Source organism: Rhinoraja longicauda, chromosome 5, assembly GCF_053455715.1.
Source record: "Rhinoraja longicauda isolate Sanriku21f chromosome 5, sRhiLon1.1, whole genome shotgun sequence".
Taxonomy (NCBI): domain Eukaryota; kingdom Metazoa; phylum Chordata; class Chondrichthyes; order Rajiformes; family Arhynchobatidae; genus Rhinoraja; species Rhinoraja longicauda.
Window position 1 is genome coordinate 81,713,053 of NC_135957.1, and position 15,402 is coordinate 81,728,454.

The 15,402-nt window shown below is 43.0% G+C and overlaps 1 protein-coding gene across 2 annotated transcripts in view; it reads right to left on the reverse strand.

Moving 5' to 3' along the window:
* Window positions 1–3,401: 3,401 nt before the first annotated feature.
* hace1 (HECT domain and ankyrin repeat containing E3 ubiquitin protein ligase 1) overlaps window positions 3,402–15,402 on the reverse strand; it is a 60,957-nt gene continuing 48,956 nt past the window's right edge. For both annotated transcript variants that reach the window (XM_078399850.1, XM_078399851.1), the window contains exons 21-24: window positions 13,409–13,507; window positions 10,483–10,553; window positions 6,896–7,009; window positions 3,402–4,287 (exon numbers count right to left, since the gene is read on the reverse strand). In XM_078399850.1, coding sequence (XP_078255976.1) covers window positions 4,185–4,287; window positions 6,896–7,009; window positions 10,483–10,553; window positions 13,409–13,507 — 387 coding nt within the window. In that variant the 3' untranslated portion in view covers window positions 3,402–4,184. The remainder of the gene's footprint in view (window positions 4,288–6,895; window positions 7,010–10,482; window positions 10,554–13,408; window positions 13,508–15,402) is intronic.

Below are 15,402 nucleotides of genomic sequence, written 5' to 3' on the forward strand. Positions count from 1 at the left end.
CTACCCCTTATTCTTAAACTGTGGCCCCTTGTTCTGGACTCCCCCAACATTGGGAACATGTTTCCTGCCTCTAACGTGTCCAACCCCTTAATAATCTTATACGTTTCGATAAGATCTCCTCTCAATCTTCTAAATTCCAGTATTTAATTGTCACATATGCAATTGCACAGTGAAATTCTTTTTGCTATACATTACAGATGGGGGGGCCGACATTATTCAAAGTCCAAAGTCCGGTCGATCCTCTCGTTCGATGCACGGGAGCAGATCCTGTCAACCGGCGGGGTCCCGCTCCTCTCCTCTCCTGGCCCGGCCATCTTCGTGTCGCGGGCCGATCTTGAAGGCGCTGGTGGCGTTACCCCCGGTTCACCCTCCGACCGGCCCTTGCTCCTCACGTCTGACGTCTACGACTCCCGCTGTCCAACAAACCTTCGGGCAAATTCTTATCTTGGATGGCGCTGTGCCCAAACCATGCTGAGATGTCCGTGTCTATGTGTGTGTGTGTGTGTGATGGCACTGCAAGCAAGATTTTTGCTGTGCCTGTATCTCACTGCACTTGAATGGAATGGAACACTTTATTGTCACCTGTGACAAGGCAGAGTGAGATTCTTTGCTTGTGTACCCAATGTATACAAATAGGGGCGCTGATTGGATTACCTTTATTTCAATTAAAGCCAAAATGACCACCTCATATTCAATAGACAATAGACGAAGGAGGAGGCCATTCGGCCCTTCGAGCCAGCACCGCCATTCAATGTGATTATGGCTGATCATTCTCAATCAGTACCCCGTTCCTGCCTGCTCCCCATACCCCCTGACTCCGCTATCCTTAAGAGCTCTATCCAGCTCTCTCTTGAATGCATTCAGAGAATTGGCCTCCACTGCCTTCTGAGGCAGAGAATTCCACAGATTCACAACTCTCTGACTGAAAAAGTTTTTCCTCATCTCAGTTCTAAATGGCCTACCCCTTGTTCTTAAACTGTGGCCCCTGGTTCTGGACTCCCCCAACATTGGGAACATGTTTCCTGCCTTTAGCGCGTCCAACCCCTTAATAATCTTATACGTTTCGATAAGATCCCCTCTCATCCTTCTAAACTCCAGTGTATACAAGCCTAGTCGCTCCAGTCTAGGGGTCGATTCATCTGGGGTCGATCTCTAACATCTTTCCTTTTTAAGCTTCGAGATACAGCACAGAAACGGGACCTTCAGCCAGTGACGTATCTAGGGCATGGCAATATGGCACAAGTCCTGGGCGACACAGAGCAGTTTCTATTAAAGACGTCAGAGACGAGGAGAAACGAATGGCTGATGTTTACAGCAACGGAGGAAATGGAAAGTCACGAAGGGAACACTCGAACGTCACCACGGAGAAACGGGCGAAAAGGTTCGCTCGTTTGCACGACCCTGACGCCAGGTTTGGGTCCCTCGATATTGAGGCACCGCGTTACGGTGCCGGCAGAAACGACCTAAAGAAGAAGTGCGAAAATGTGGGCGAATTGTACAGCTCTGGTGTTGATAGGCAGCAGCTATATGAAGACATTTTGGATTGCAGAATGTTGCTGTCATGGTGGACCAACACGAAAATCTCAAGACCAGACGAGCTTCTCCAATTTATTGTTCAATATGGAGATGGGAGCGTCTTCCCCAGTCTTCGCATCGCTATTGAGATAATGCCAACCATCGCAGTTTCCATCGCCAGCTGGGAGATTTTAGATTTAGATTTTTAGATTTAGAGATAGAGTTGCTGCCTTACAGCGAATGCAGCGCCGGAGACTCAGGTTCAATCCTGACTACGGGCGCCGTCTGTACAGAGTTTGTACGTTCTCCCCGTGACCTACGTGGGTTTTCTCCGAGATCTTCGGTTTCCTCCCACACTCCAAAGACGTGCAGGTATGTAGGTTAATTGGCTGGGCAAAAGTAAAAAAATTGTTCCTAGTGGGTGTAGGATAGTGTTAGTGTGCGGGGATCGCTGGGCGGCGCGGACCCGGTGGGCCGAAGGGCCTGTTTCTGCGCTGTATCTCTAAATCTAAAATCTAAAAAAATCAGCCATGATTGAATGGTGGAGTAGACTTGATGGCCGAATGGCCTTATTCTGCTCCTGCTCAAGAACATGAACTGAGGACAAATTTGTATCCCAAAGACGATTCTGACACCAGTTGAAGAAACAAGGAACTGCAGACACTGGTTTACAAAAAAAAAGTGCTCACTAGATCAGTGGGTCAGGCAGCACCTCTGGAGAACAAGGATAGGTGACGTTTTGATGGGGACCCTTCTTCAGATCCCATGTAAAAGCTTTACCCCTTATTTTACATCTACACAAATTATGGAGTAAGCGCACATCAGTCTGCCTGGATAGTGTGCAGACCAAAAAGCATGAACATTGTATTCTGAATTCAAGTGAATCTTGCAGACTGAACTGAATGCACACTTAGTGCAGTATTAGATTCAATTTGGAATTTTTGTTTTTATTTATTTAGTTGATTTGACTATTTCACTGCATATTTGTTAGTAGAGTAAAATATAAAGTCCTCAGGGAAAGTACACGTCAGCTTTGACAGCAGCTGTCGAGAGGACACGATAATATCTCAAGTTAAGGTATTCTGACATTGATCCAAAACAGTGATTGATGAGGTCAAACCTATTCGTGTTCAAGAGTACGATAGATCAAATGAACTTAAGATAGACACAAAATGCTGTAGTAACTTAGCGGGTCAGGCAGCATTTCTGGTGAAAAGGAATAGGTGACGTTTCAGGTCAGAACCCTTCTTCAGATCTTCTAAAGAGTCTGAAGAAGGGTTCCAACCTGAAACGTCACCTATTCCTTCTCTCTTGAGCTGCTGAGTTACTCCAGCATTTTGGGTCAGTCTTCAGTGTAAACCATCATCTACAATTCTTTCCCGCACACGTCAAATTAACTTGATACATTCATGGCCTCTATTTAACTATGGTCTTGGCGTAAGACTTCCTCTAAAAGGGCTTTGAGTTTAATTCATTGTCACGTGTACAGAGGCACAGTGGAAAGTTTTTGTTGACTGCTAACCAGTCAGTGGAAAGACTTAGCGGAAGGGCTCTGCCCTAAATGAGAATAAACTCCTAATGGAGCCTGTCAACTCTGGCACAATACGCACCAAGGGAGGCGAATCCTGTTTGACTACTTTAGTTAACAAAAGACAGAGAACCAAGTAAGCTTCGAGATGCTGCCTGACCTGCTGAGTTACTCCAGCATTTTGTGAATAAACACCTTCGATTTGTACCAGCATCTGCAGTTATTTTCTTATACCAAGTAAGCTTAGTCATTTCGCCTGTTTGGAACATTTAATTGTAGAAAGAAATATGCTGCAAAATGACAAACAATATCCCTTTTTTCAAACTAAATATTAAATAATACAATTTATCTACCATGGCAAATTTTTCAATAAGAAATTTAATATTTTTTTCCTAAAAAGTCATGCAAACATCAAGAAACACAGGCAAGTGCATTAGACTGTACAAATGTACAGAACAAAGCAATATATACAATGCATAATTTTCACAATATACAAATACTTTCATAAGACAGTTCAATCTTTTTTTAAGATGGCTATTAAGATTTGGCGGAAATTCTGCAAAATAATTTTGGTTGTTAGAACGATCTATTAAATATATTCTGGTTATTTCTATTGACAATGCCCTCTCTCTCACAGAGATGTTAAATTATGAAGTCTGAATAATAAACTGAAAATTAACACCACAAAAAAAAATAAAGCATCTGTCCGTTCCTTATCTTACAAAAAATATAATGCAATCTTGGCTTCCTCTTCGTCCTCCACTGTAAATATACGACTTTTGGCAATTGACCTCGCATATTCCAGCCACTAATTCAAGTTTGCTGAGTTATGCATTTCAGAATACCGTTTCTATTTATTTAGCAACTATTTTCAAATTCCTATGGCGCTTTTCGCACAAATGCATGATGAGCTGTGTGCAACAATGTTAAAAACAAAAATTCCTAAAAAAATATCACGCCAGCATAATGCCGGACGCGAACATTCAGTGCCTGCCATGCGTACACCAAAGTGCAAACGACAAAGTTGCCTGTGAGCCTGGAAACTACATTTTTTAAATCAGAAACGTTATTAAACTGAGTAGAGGAATAAAGGTCTCTCTCTCTCTCTCTCTCAGAGTCACTTCCAAGGCTTCGAATGTACTCATGCCATTGTGTATCCGTAGCTTCCGCAGTGTAATGCTACAAGAATCCGATCTTTCAGGTTTTCCTTGCTGGGGTATTCCGGCAATTTCAACATGTTGATGCTGGAAGAGAGTTATTTTGCAACATTTGCATTATTTAAATTTATACAAAGTACTGAATTGTACCCATTAATCCATTTTAAATACAACTATGAACTAGGTAAGCATCTGAATATGGACACAATACAACAGGGCAGCACAGTGGCACAGCGGCGGAGTTACCGCCTTACAGCGCCAGAGATCCTGACCACGGGTTCTGTCTGTACGGAGTTTGTACGTTCTCCCTGGGACCTGCGTGGGTTTTCTCCAGGTGCTCTGGTTTCCACCCACACTCCAAATACATACATGTAGGTTTACTAGGTTAACGTAGGTTTACTAGGTTAATTCCCGGAATGGCCTCATATGTTGAAAGACTGGAGCGACTAGGCTTGTATACACTGGAATTTAGAAGGATGAGAGGGGATCTTATCGAAACGTACAAGATTATTAAGGGGTTGGACACGTTAGAGGCAGGAAACATGTTCCCAATGTTGGGGGAGTCCAGAACAAGGGGCCACAGTTTAAGAATAACGGATAGGCCATTTAGAACGGAGATGAGGAAAAACTTTTTCAGTCAGAGAGTTGTGAATCTGTGGAATTCTCTGCCTCAGAAGGCAGTGGAGGCCAATTCTCTGAATGCATTCAAGAGAGAGCTGGATAGAGCTCTTAAGGATAGCGGAGTCAGGGGGTATGGGGAGAAGGCAGGAACGGGGTACTGATTGAGAATGATCAGCCATGATCACATTGAATGGCGGTGCTGGCTCGAAGGGCTGAATGGCCTCCTCCTGCACCTATTGTCTATTGTTTGTAGGTTAATTGGCTTGGTAAAATTGTAAATTGTCCCTAGTGTGTGAAGGATAGTGTTACTGTGCTGAGATTGCTGGTCGGCACGGACTTGGAGGGCCAAAGGCCCGTTTCTGCGCTGTATCTCTAAACTAAACAAAACAGAATGCTGGAGTGACAATCTTCAGTCGCTCCCTACACAGTAAGCATCTGAATTAATGTACAAAAATAACTGCAGATGCTGGTACAAATCGAAGGTCGAGACCCGAAACGTCGCCCATTCCTTCTCTCCTGAGATGCTGCCTGACCTGCTGATTTACTCCAGCATTTTGTGAATAAATACCTTCGATCTGAATGAATGTGGTTAGTTTAGTTCATTGCCACGTGTACTGATGTACAGTGAACAGCATTTGTTGTGTGCTAACCAGTCAGCGGAAAGACAATACATGATTATAATCGAACTGTCCAGAGTGTACAGATACATGATAAAGGGAATAATGTTTTGTGCAAGATAGAGTCCAATCAAAGATAGTCAAGGATCTCCAATGAGGTAGATAGTAGCTCAGGGAGAACCCACTTTCCCTGAAGAACGAGGACATCTCGGATGTCCTAGCACTGAACACCTCATCTTGGGAGCACACGCGCGCAGACGGAGGCATCTGCAGGTCTTAGTTTCTACATCTCAGTAGATAATAGCCTGTTTGATAGGCCACCCTTTCACTCATTGATGCAGTCTCAGCAGATTGTACCATCAAGAGGTTTCACGAGCAATTCACCAACACCCCTCAGACACCACCTTTCAAACCCACACTTATCAGCCAGAAGGATGAGACCAGCAACAGCATGCACCCCCCCACACACCCCCTCCCCTCACCCACACCCACATGGAAATCGCCCTTCAAGCCACATACCATCCTGACTTAGAAATATATCACAGTTCCTTCACCACTGGGCCAAAATACTGGAACTCTCCCCAGCAGCATGACCTAAACCGCAGCAAGGCAGCAGCCAGAGCTGTTACAGTTCACCACCACCTTCTCAAGGGCAATTAATTGCTGCTCAGCTTGCGAAGACCACATCCACTGAATGAATAGAACATAGAATTGAGATAGTGTCTAAATGTGCCCAAAATATATTGGTCTGTGAGGCAACCTGTGAATATTCATTATGACGGTATTCTACAGTCCATTCTGCACTTTAAAAACTTCTGCACTTGGTCACAGGGAGAACTTAAACTCCAGACAGACAGCACCCGTAGTCAGGATCAAACCCAGGTCTCTGGCACTGTAAGGCAGCAACTCTACCTGCCCATAAAATCCGTAAATAATAATAATAATATGCCTTTATTGTCATTGTACGAACAGTACAACGAAATTAGAAGTGCTACATCTGAAACAGTGCGACAGTGCAAATCTTTCAAAGACAATCGCACAAACATAGGAACCAACACAACAAATACCAATATCAATAAAAAAAACAATTAAAAAACCTAATAATGAATGAGTTTTACACCTAAAATACAACTATATAATTGTGTATATATATGATTTATACATATTAAAATGGTGCAAACTTGATAAATGCCAATCCAGGTAAAAATCCAGGTCTTGATCAGATAGGCGATAAATTGGGATGAATTTCTTGGAGATTCCTGCCTTGCCAAAATTTCACAGAAGTTTAAACAATCCATTATTCAAACTCACAAATCCAACAAAAATTGATTATTTTGCTACCATTTATCTTCTTGTCAGAGCATTAATAGCCCAAAGAGACTGTAGATGAAATGAAAGATTTCACTAACAACTTATAAACGTAATAGCTTTTTGCGATGCATGTGCATTGTACATACCATGTACTGGATGTCGGAAGGAGGTTGGAGGTGTATGGCACGGCAGCTATGGTGAACTTCTGCAACCCACTGCCACCCATCAGATATGCAAAGCCACCATGAGGGACTCTAGAGCTTGAACAATGAAGTGCAGAAATGAATAAATATACAAATACAATCTTTTTTTTTTTCTTTGTCCCGTCCCCCTGACATCAGTCTGGAGGGTCCCGACCCGAAACGTCACCCATTCCCTCTCTCCTAGATGCTGCCTGACCTGCTGAGTTACTCCAGCATTTTGTGATATAGAAACATAAACATAGAAACATAGAAAATAGGTGCAGGAGTAGGCCATTCAGCCCTTCAAGCCTGCACCGCCATTCAATATGATCATGGCTGATCATCCAGCTCAGTAACCTGTACCTGCCTTCTCTCCATACCCCCTGATCCCTTTAGCCACTAGGGCCACATCTAACTCCCTCTTAAATATAGCCAATGAACTGGCCTCAACTACCTTCTGTGGCAGAGAATTCCACAGGCTCACCACTCTCTGTGTGAAGAAATGTTTTCTCATCTCGGTCCTAAAAGACTTCCCCCTTATCCTTAAGCTGTGACCCCTGGTTCTGGACTTCCCCAACATCAGGAACAATCTTCCCGCATCTAGCCTCTCCAACCCCTTAAGAATTTTATATGTTTCAATAAGATCCCCCCTCAGTCTTCTAAATTCCAGCGAGTATAAGCCTAGTCTATCCAATCTTTCTTCATATGAAAGTCCTGCCATCCCAGGGATATCTTCGATTTGTACCAGCATCTGCAGTTATTTTCCTACACTGCAAATACAATCTGTTCATTTTCACTGAAATACACTCAGTCAGAGTGATACAGCGTGGAAACGGGCCCTTCTGCCCAACTTGCCCACAACGGCTAACAGGTCCCTGCAACACCAGACCCACCTGCCCGCGTTTGGCCCATGTCCCTCCAAACCTGTCCTTTCCATGTACCTGTCTGTTTCTTAAACGTTGGGATAGTCAAAAAGTCTATAAACAATAGGTACAGGAGTAGGCCATTAGGCCCTTCGAGCCAGCACCACCATTCAATGTGATCATGCCTGATCATTCTCAATCAGTACCCCGTTCCTGCCTTCTCCCCATACCCCTATCTTTAAGAGCTCTCTCTAGCTCTCTCTTGAAAGCATCCAGAGAATTGGCCTCCACTGCCTTCTGAGGCAAAGAATTCCACAGATTTACAACTCTCTGACTGAAAAAGTTTTTCCTCATCTCCGTTCTAAATGGCCTACCCCTTATTCTTAAACTGTGGCCCTTGGTTCTGGAGTCCCCCAACATTGGGAACATGTTTCCTGCCTCTAACGTGTCCAACCCCTTAATAGTCGTATCAAAAAGCTAAGATAAAATGTCACACTTAAGTACAGAGCATCAACTTGTGAGCCTAACTAGTGAGTAGGAATGTTAACATTTTAATTTTAAGAAACCAGTTCAAAGGCACCAAGACAACAGACCTGATTTCCGAAGCTTCCAGTCACCTGCTAACAAGGACCACCAAGTTCCTTTGAATATCAAAATCTCCCAATTTGTCATTCAAAATGGTCTTGCTGTGGCAGATGTAGGAACTATTGCATACCTTACAATGCTTCTTCTATCAATGCTTCATCCTTTGGACATGGGCCAAACGCGGGCAGGTGGGTCTGGTGTTGCAGGGACCTGTTAGCCGTTGTGGGCAAGTTGGGCTGAAGGGCCTGTTTCCACGCTGTATCACTCTATGACTCTCTGACTCTGAGTGTATTTCAGTGAAAATGAACAGATTGTATTTGCAGTGTAGGAAAAGTCAATCTGCTCAGGTAAAACCATCATCGAGTAAAGGCAATGAGGGAAGGATTTTCTTCTACAAAATTTTCATTTACAAAATTTAGTGCAGTGAAATAAATGATTTGACCTACGCCTCCTCAGCCTTTTTGGTCGGACGATTGAATGACATTCAATGGGGAGTTGACTTCTAGGTCAGAATTTGTCACTACTGGTTGATCCTTTCTTATGCATTAGCAACCTCTGACATGAATCCAAAATAAGCATGACCTGATGGTTAAATTAAGCATCTGCACTAGCTCGAGTACTGTCCAATTCACCTCTACTTCACTAGATGCCTTCTTTCATGCAAAGGATTGAATGCAACAAAAATAGAGGGCGAGATAATTTATAACAGGGAAATATGATGCAATCAAATGCAAGGGACTATATATATTCTGCACTCTATCTTTCCAATTGCTCTCTGTATTGTATTTGTCTTTGACTTGATTGTATTTATTTATGGTATATCTGATCTGCGTGGATCGCATTCAAAAAAGGTTTTTCTCTGTACCCGAGCACACGTGATAATACAGGTGCTCCTCAGCTTCCGATGGGGTAACCTTCCGAGAGACCCATTGGAAACCCAAAGTATTGTAAGTGGAAATGCATTGAAAACGGGCGATCACGTGCCCGGAAGCGAGCGGCGGCTCGCTGCCGTTTGCACCATCGCGAAGTCGAAGCATCGTAACCTGGGGAGTACCTGTAATGGAATGAAATCCAAGCTCCATCTCCACAAAATTATACATCTGTTAATTTTGTAAATAGCAAGTTTGCTGCTGTCAACAAAATTAACAAGCTCCTCAGGAAGCCTGGCTCTGTCCTTGGGGTGGAGTTGAATTCATTGGAAGTGGTCATGAAGGGGAGGATGCCCCTCACTGCAGAGCATCCTGGACAATACAGCTCACCTCCTCCGTGGCACACTGGTCAACCTGAGGAGCACCTTCAGCAACAGACTAGTTCCACCAAGATGCAGCACAGAAGGCCACTGGTTCCTTTTCCCTGTGGCTATCAAACTGTACAACTCCTATTGTGGGTAGACCGACTCCCCTTCTCTCTCGTCCCCCCCTCCTCCCTCCCCAATCTTTGCACATCCCCAATCCCGGACTTTCCACTCGTCACTTTAATTTCATTTTTCATTCATCTTTTTGTATTTTTTATCACTGTTGGCAGACTAATTTCCCTCCTGGGATAAATAAATTTCTATCGTATTCCTAATCATAGCTCTAATTCCCAAGCTGCTGTTAAACCTGGAAAACAAATTATGCTTTGTGTATTTGGCCCTGATGCACTGTTCTTCTTTTCCTTAGTTTGCTCCCTTTTCCCCACTCTCTCTCCCCCTTCTATTCTCAAGCTTTTCAATAATTATAAAGTCATTAAAGCAAGCAGGATATACATGTCGATCCAAACAGATGGCCATAACTAATATTCAGTCAAAATGAGACACAAAAAGCTGGAGTAACTCAGCAGGACAGGCAGTATTTCTGGAGAGAAGGAATGGGTGACGTTTTGGGTCAAGACCCTTCGTCAGGCTGAGACTCAGGGGAGTCTGATTCCCAGTCTGAAGAAGGGTCTCGATCCGAAACATCACCCAATTCCTTGTCTCCAGAGATACTGCCTGTCCCCGCTGAGTTACTCCAGCATTGTGTGTCTATCTTCGGTGTAAACCAGCATCTGCAGTTCCTTCCTACACACTAATATTCAGGCACTTGGCTTCAGTAAATCAACAATTTTGATCATAGATTGCCTTACCTGCCAGTCACAAATTGTAATAGTAACACACATTCTTCTTGAGTGAACTCTTCCACAACTTCCCAGAAACTCTGGAAAAATAAAAATGAGACATTTAAAGGGTGGTTGCGTATTTTGCATCCAATCTTCCCGCATGAGCTGTACAAATACAGAATACAGAGCTTTATTTGCCATTCGGTACCAAGGTACCGAACAAAATTACATAGAATAATGACAAATTATATGCAGTCTTACCCTTGGCCACACTCAACAATGATGAGCATTTATTGCTCACACTTTGATGCCTGACCAACCCAGTGCAAGCCTTGGTTCACTGCAGTCTTAAGATTGTCAAGAGTTTTTCATAGATTTAATGGCCTACCATTTCAGAAGGCTTGTACCCATGGAGGGGGAAAGATTTAATAGGGACCTGAGGGGCATTTTTTTTTTTTACTCAGAAGGTGGTGGGTATATGGACGAGCTGCCAGAGGCGAGAGTTGAGCTATTATAACAGCATTTAAAAGACACTTGGACATGGTTGGAAAGATTTAGAGGAATAGAGGGCCACAAATGGGTCCAGCTTAGATGGGGCATCTTGGTTGGCATTGACAAGTTGGGCCAAAGGGCGTTTCTGTGCTCGATGACTCTAGAGTAATTAAGAGTGCTATGGTCCTGGGGTCCTTTCCCAAAAGTGTCTGATTATTTTTACCGGGGATGACTGAGTTAATGTATGATGAGCATTTGACTGCACTGGGCCTATACTCATTGGAGTTCAGAAAGTGGATGGACCTCATTAAAACCAAAACTTAAGACCTAGATAGAGTGGATGTGAAGATATTTCTAATAGATGGGAGAGTCTCGGACCGGAGCATAGACTCAGAATAAAAGGACGTACCTTTAGAATGGAGATGAGAAGGAATTTTTACAGCCAAAGGGTAGTATATCTGTGGAATTCATTGCCAGAGATGGCAGGAGACCATCATTGTGTATTTTTTAAATGGTAATTGATGGGTTCATGATTAGTACGGGTGTCAAAGGTTACGGTGAGAAGGCATGTTGAGGGGGGAAAAATAGATCAGCTGCGATCTAATTGCGGAGCAGTCGACGGGCTGCATGGCCTAATTCTGCCCCTATGTCTTATGACTGAGACATTAACAGTATTATTCCACTGTGTATGAAGGAACTGCAGATGCTGGTTTAAACCGAATATAGACAAAATGCTGGAGTAACTCAGCAGGACAGGCAGCATCTCGGGATAGAAAGAATGGGTAATGTTTCGGGTCAAAACCCTTCTTCAGACTGAATCAGGGGAGATGGAGATAGAGATAAAAACATAGAAAATAGGTGCAGGAGTAGGCCACTCGGCCCTTGGAGCCAGCAACGCCATTCATTATGATCATGGCTGATTATCCAAAATCAGTACCCCATTCCTGCTTTATCCCCATATCCCTTGATTCCGTTAGCCCTCAGAGCTATATCTAAATCTCTCTTGAAAATATCCAGTGAATTGACCTCCACTGCCTTCTGTGGCAGAGAAATCCACAGATTCACATCTCTGGGTGCAAAAGGTTTTCCTCATCTCAGTCCTGAATGGCCTACCCCTTACTCTTAAACTGTGACCGCTGGTTCTGGACTCCCCCAACATCGGGAACATCTATGATGGAAGAGGGGAACCCGCGTTCCCTAAAGAATGAGGACATCTCAGATGTCCTTGTATGGAACATCTCCTCTCGGGCACAGATGCGGCATAGACGGAGGAATTGGGATTAGGGGATAGTACAAGAAGCAGGGTAGGAAGAAGTGTAGTCTAGATACCTGTGGGAGTTCGTCGGTTTATAATAAATGTCGATAGTCTATCTCCTGCGACAGTGACTGTGAGATCAAGAAACAGTTGGGAGATGTCGGAGATAATCCAAGTAAAATTTGAGTGCAGTTATTATTGTATGATGAATATAATAATGTATTATTTCACTGCTGTTAATAAGAGGATCGTTGGTGCATTTCTGTATCCTGCTTAATCTTCCATTTTGGTAAATATTCACTATTTTTAGATTCTGGGAGTTTCTTCCCACCTGTTATCAGGCAACTGAATCATCCTACCACAACCAGAGAGCGGTCCTGAATTACCATCTATCTCATTGGAGACCCTCAGACTATCTTTGATTGGACTTTACTGCCTTTATCTTGCACTAAACATTATTCACATTATTTCCTTTATCATGTATCTGTACACTGTGAATGGCTCAATTGTAATCGTGTATCGTCTTTCCGCTGACTGGTTAGCACGCAACAAAAGCTTTTCACATGACAATAAACTAAACCAAACTAAACTTAAGCTATGCCCTCTTGTCGAGAAGCTTGAAAGCATGCACCACCAGACTCAGGAACAGCTGCTCTCCCTCTGTCATCAGGCTTCTGACCGGTCCTTCCATCAGCTAGGGTACTGTCTCGATTCACCTCTACCCCATTGTGGACATTGGACTTTGTCCTTGGAACTGTTGTGCTACAATGCTGAGAATTATATTCTGCACTCTATATTTTCCCCGTTGGTCTATCTACAGTAATTGAGCTTGACTTAATTGTATTTATGTATGGTATATTTGATCCGTTTGGATTGCATGCAAAGCAAAGCTTTTCACTGTACCTCGTGACAATAATAATCCTCAAGCCTATTTTAAATTGTATTGCACAAATATGTTACAGTGCAATTCCCCAAAAACACCTGATGAGCCGCGCAAGTAATGAATTGTGAACGAACTAAATTTTGCACTAATCTGGAATTAAACTTAATTTTCTTCATCATGGAATCTTTCTTCAACCTTGAAGTATATTTTTCTTGAGACGACTTTGAGATGTGCTCTGTACTATCTTAATTAATAATAAAGCTTAAATATTGAAGAACAGGTACACAGGAAATTAATTTTATTTGCTATTGTGTTATTTGCACCTTTATCACTGGGTCTTCTTTATCGTAGCCACTGGTGTATTCGGTATTGCATTGCCAGTCAGTCACATCAATCTCTGGCATGCCAGACAGTAGTAATTCCTTAAGAGAACAATTTGTCATCGTTATCCATGCAGCAAGAAACAAAATTCAGACTAGAAATAAAATAAACGCTTCTATTGTGCTAATCCCAACTTCCCTTTCCAAAGCTCCACCGACTTTGCCAATATTATTACATGTCATTTTAAAAGAATAATTAAAAAAATTATTTTATTTAATTCTCAACTCTATCAGGCATCGATCGCTTCAGGGTCATTGTCAAAAAATAGCATCTAACTCAGTTGAAAATGATCTTGAGAAGTCTATTGAAGTACAGTCACACTATATGGCACAGTCTTGACAGTTTGACACGATCCCTTCACAGTTGTGAAATCAAGAAGTCCATAATAAGACGACTTTTTGGACTATCAACTGCTTCATTATATCCTAATGTTTATAAGTCATGGGAGCAGAATTAGGCCATTCGGCCCATCGAGTCTATTCCACCATTCAATCACGGCTGATAATCTTTCCCTTAACCCCATTTTCCTGCCTTCTCCCCCATAACCCGACACCCGCACTAATCATGAATCAATCAATCTACACCTTAAAAATATCCATTGACGGCCTCCACAGACGTCTGTGGCAATGAATTCCACAAATTCACCACCCTCTGACTACAGACATTCCTCTTCATGTCCTTTCTAAAGGTTTGTCCTTTTATTCTGAGGCTACGGCCTCTGGTCCGAGACTCTCCCACAAGTGGAAACATCCTCTCCACATCCACTCTATCCAGGCCTTTCATTATTCGGTAAGTTTCAATGAGATCCCCCTCATCGTTCTAAACTCCAGCAAGTACAGGCCCAGTGCCGATAAACGCTCATCGCACGTTAACCCAATTATCCCACGGATCATTCTCCTACATCTCAACTGAACCCTTAGTGTTAATCAAACAGCAATTTATAGGGTATAAAAGTTTATGTGTATAAGATCACGAGGGGAATAGATAGAGTGAATGCACAGAGGCTTTTACCCAGCATAGGGGAAATAAATACAAGAGAACGCATCTTTAATGTGAGAGGGAGAAGTTTTAAAACAAACCTGAGGCAGCTTTTTCCACTCAGAAGATGTTGGGTATATGGAATGAGCCGCCAGAGGAGGTTGTTGTGGCAGGTACGATAACAACATTTGAAAGATATTTGGCCAGGTACATGGATAGAAAGGATTTAGAGGGATATGGGCTAAATGTGGGCAAATGGGACTAGTTTAGATGGGCATCTTAGTCGGCATTGACAGGGTAGACCAAAGGCCCCATTTCCATGCTGTCTGATTCTATGATATTATCCCCTCACCTTAAATCTATGTCCTCTGGTTTGAGTTACGAGGATGTTGCCAGGAAATCTATGTCCTCTGGTTTGAGTTACGAGGATGTTGTCCCTGGACTGAGCTATAGAGAGAAGTCGAGTAGGCTGGGACTTCAATTTCTTGGGAGTGCAGGAGGTTGAAGGTTTCTCTTAGAGGTGTACAAAATTATGAGAGGAATAAATCAGGTATATGCACAGAGTCTTTTGCCCAGAGCAGGGGAATCGAGAATTAAAGGGCAAATGGTAAAGGTGAGGAGGAGGGGGGGGGAGGGGGGGGTTTAACAGGAACCTGAGGGGTAACTTTTTCACACAAAGGGTAGTGGGTGTATGGAACAAGCTGTCGGAGGAGGTAGTCGAGGCAGGTACTATTGCAACGTTTAAGAAACATTTAGACAGGCACATGGAAGGATAGGTTTGGAGGGTTATGGGCTAAAAGCAGACAGGTGGGACTAGTATAGATGAGGCATGTTGGCCGATGTGGACAAGTTGGGCTGAAGAGCCCATCTTCACACTGTATGACATTGTGACCCCAATTTACAGATTTTTCACTCATCGACTAACTTGGATTTGCATCTTTGATTTACAAAACTTATA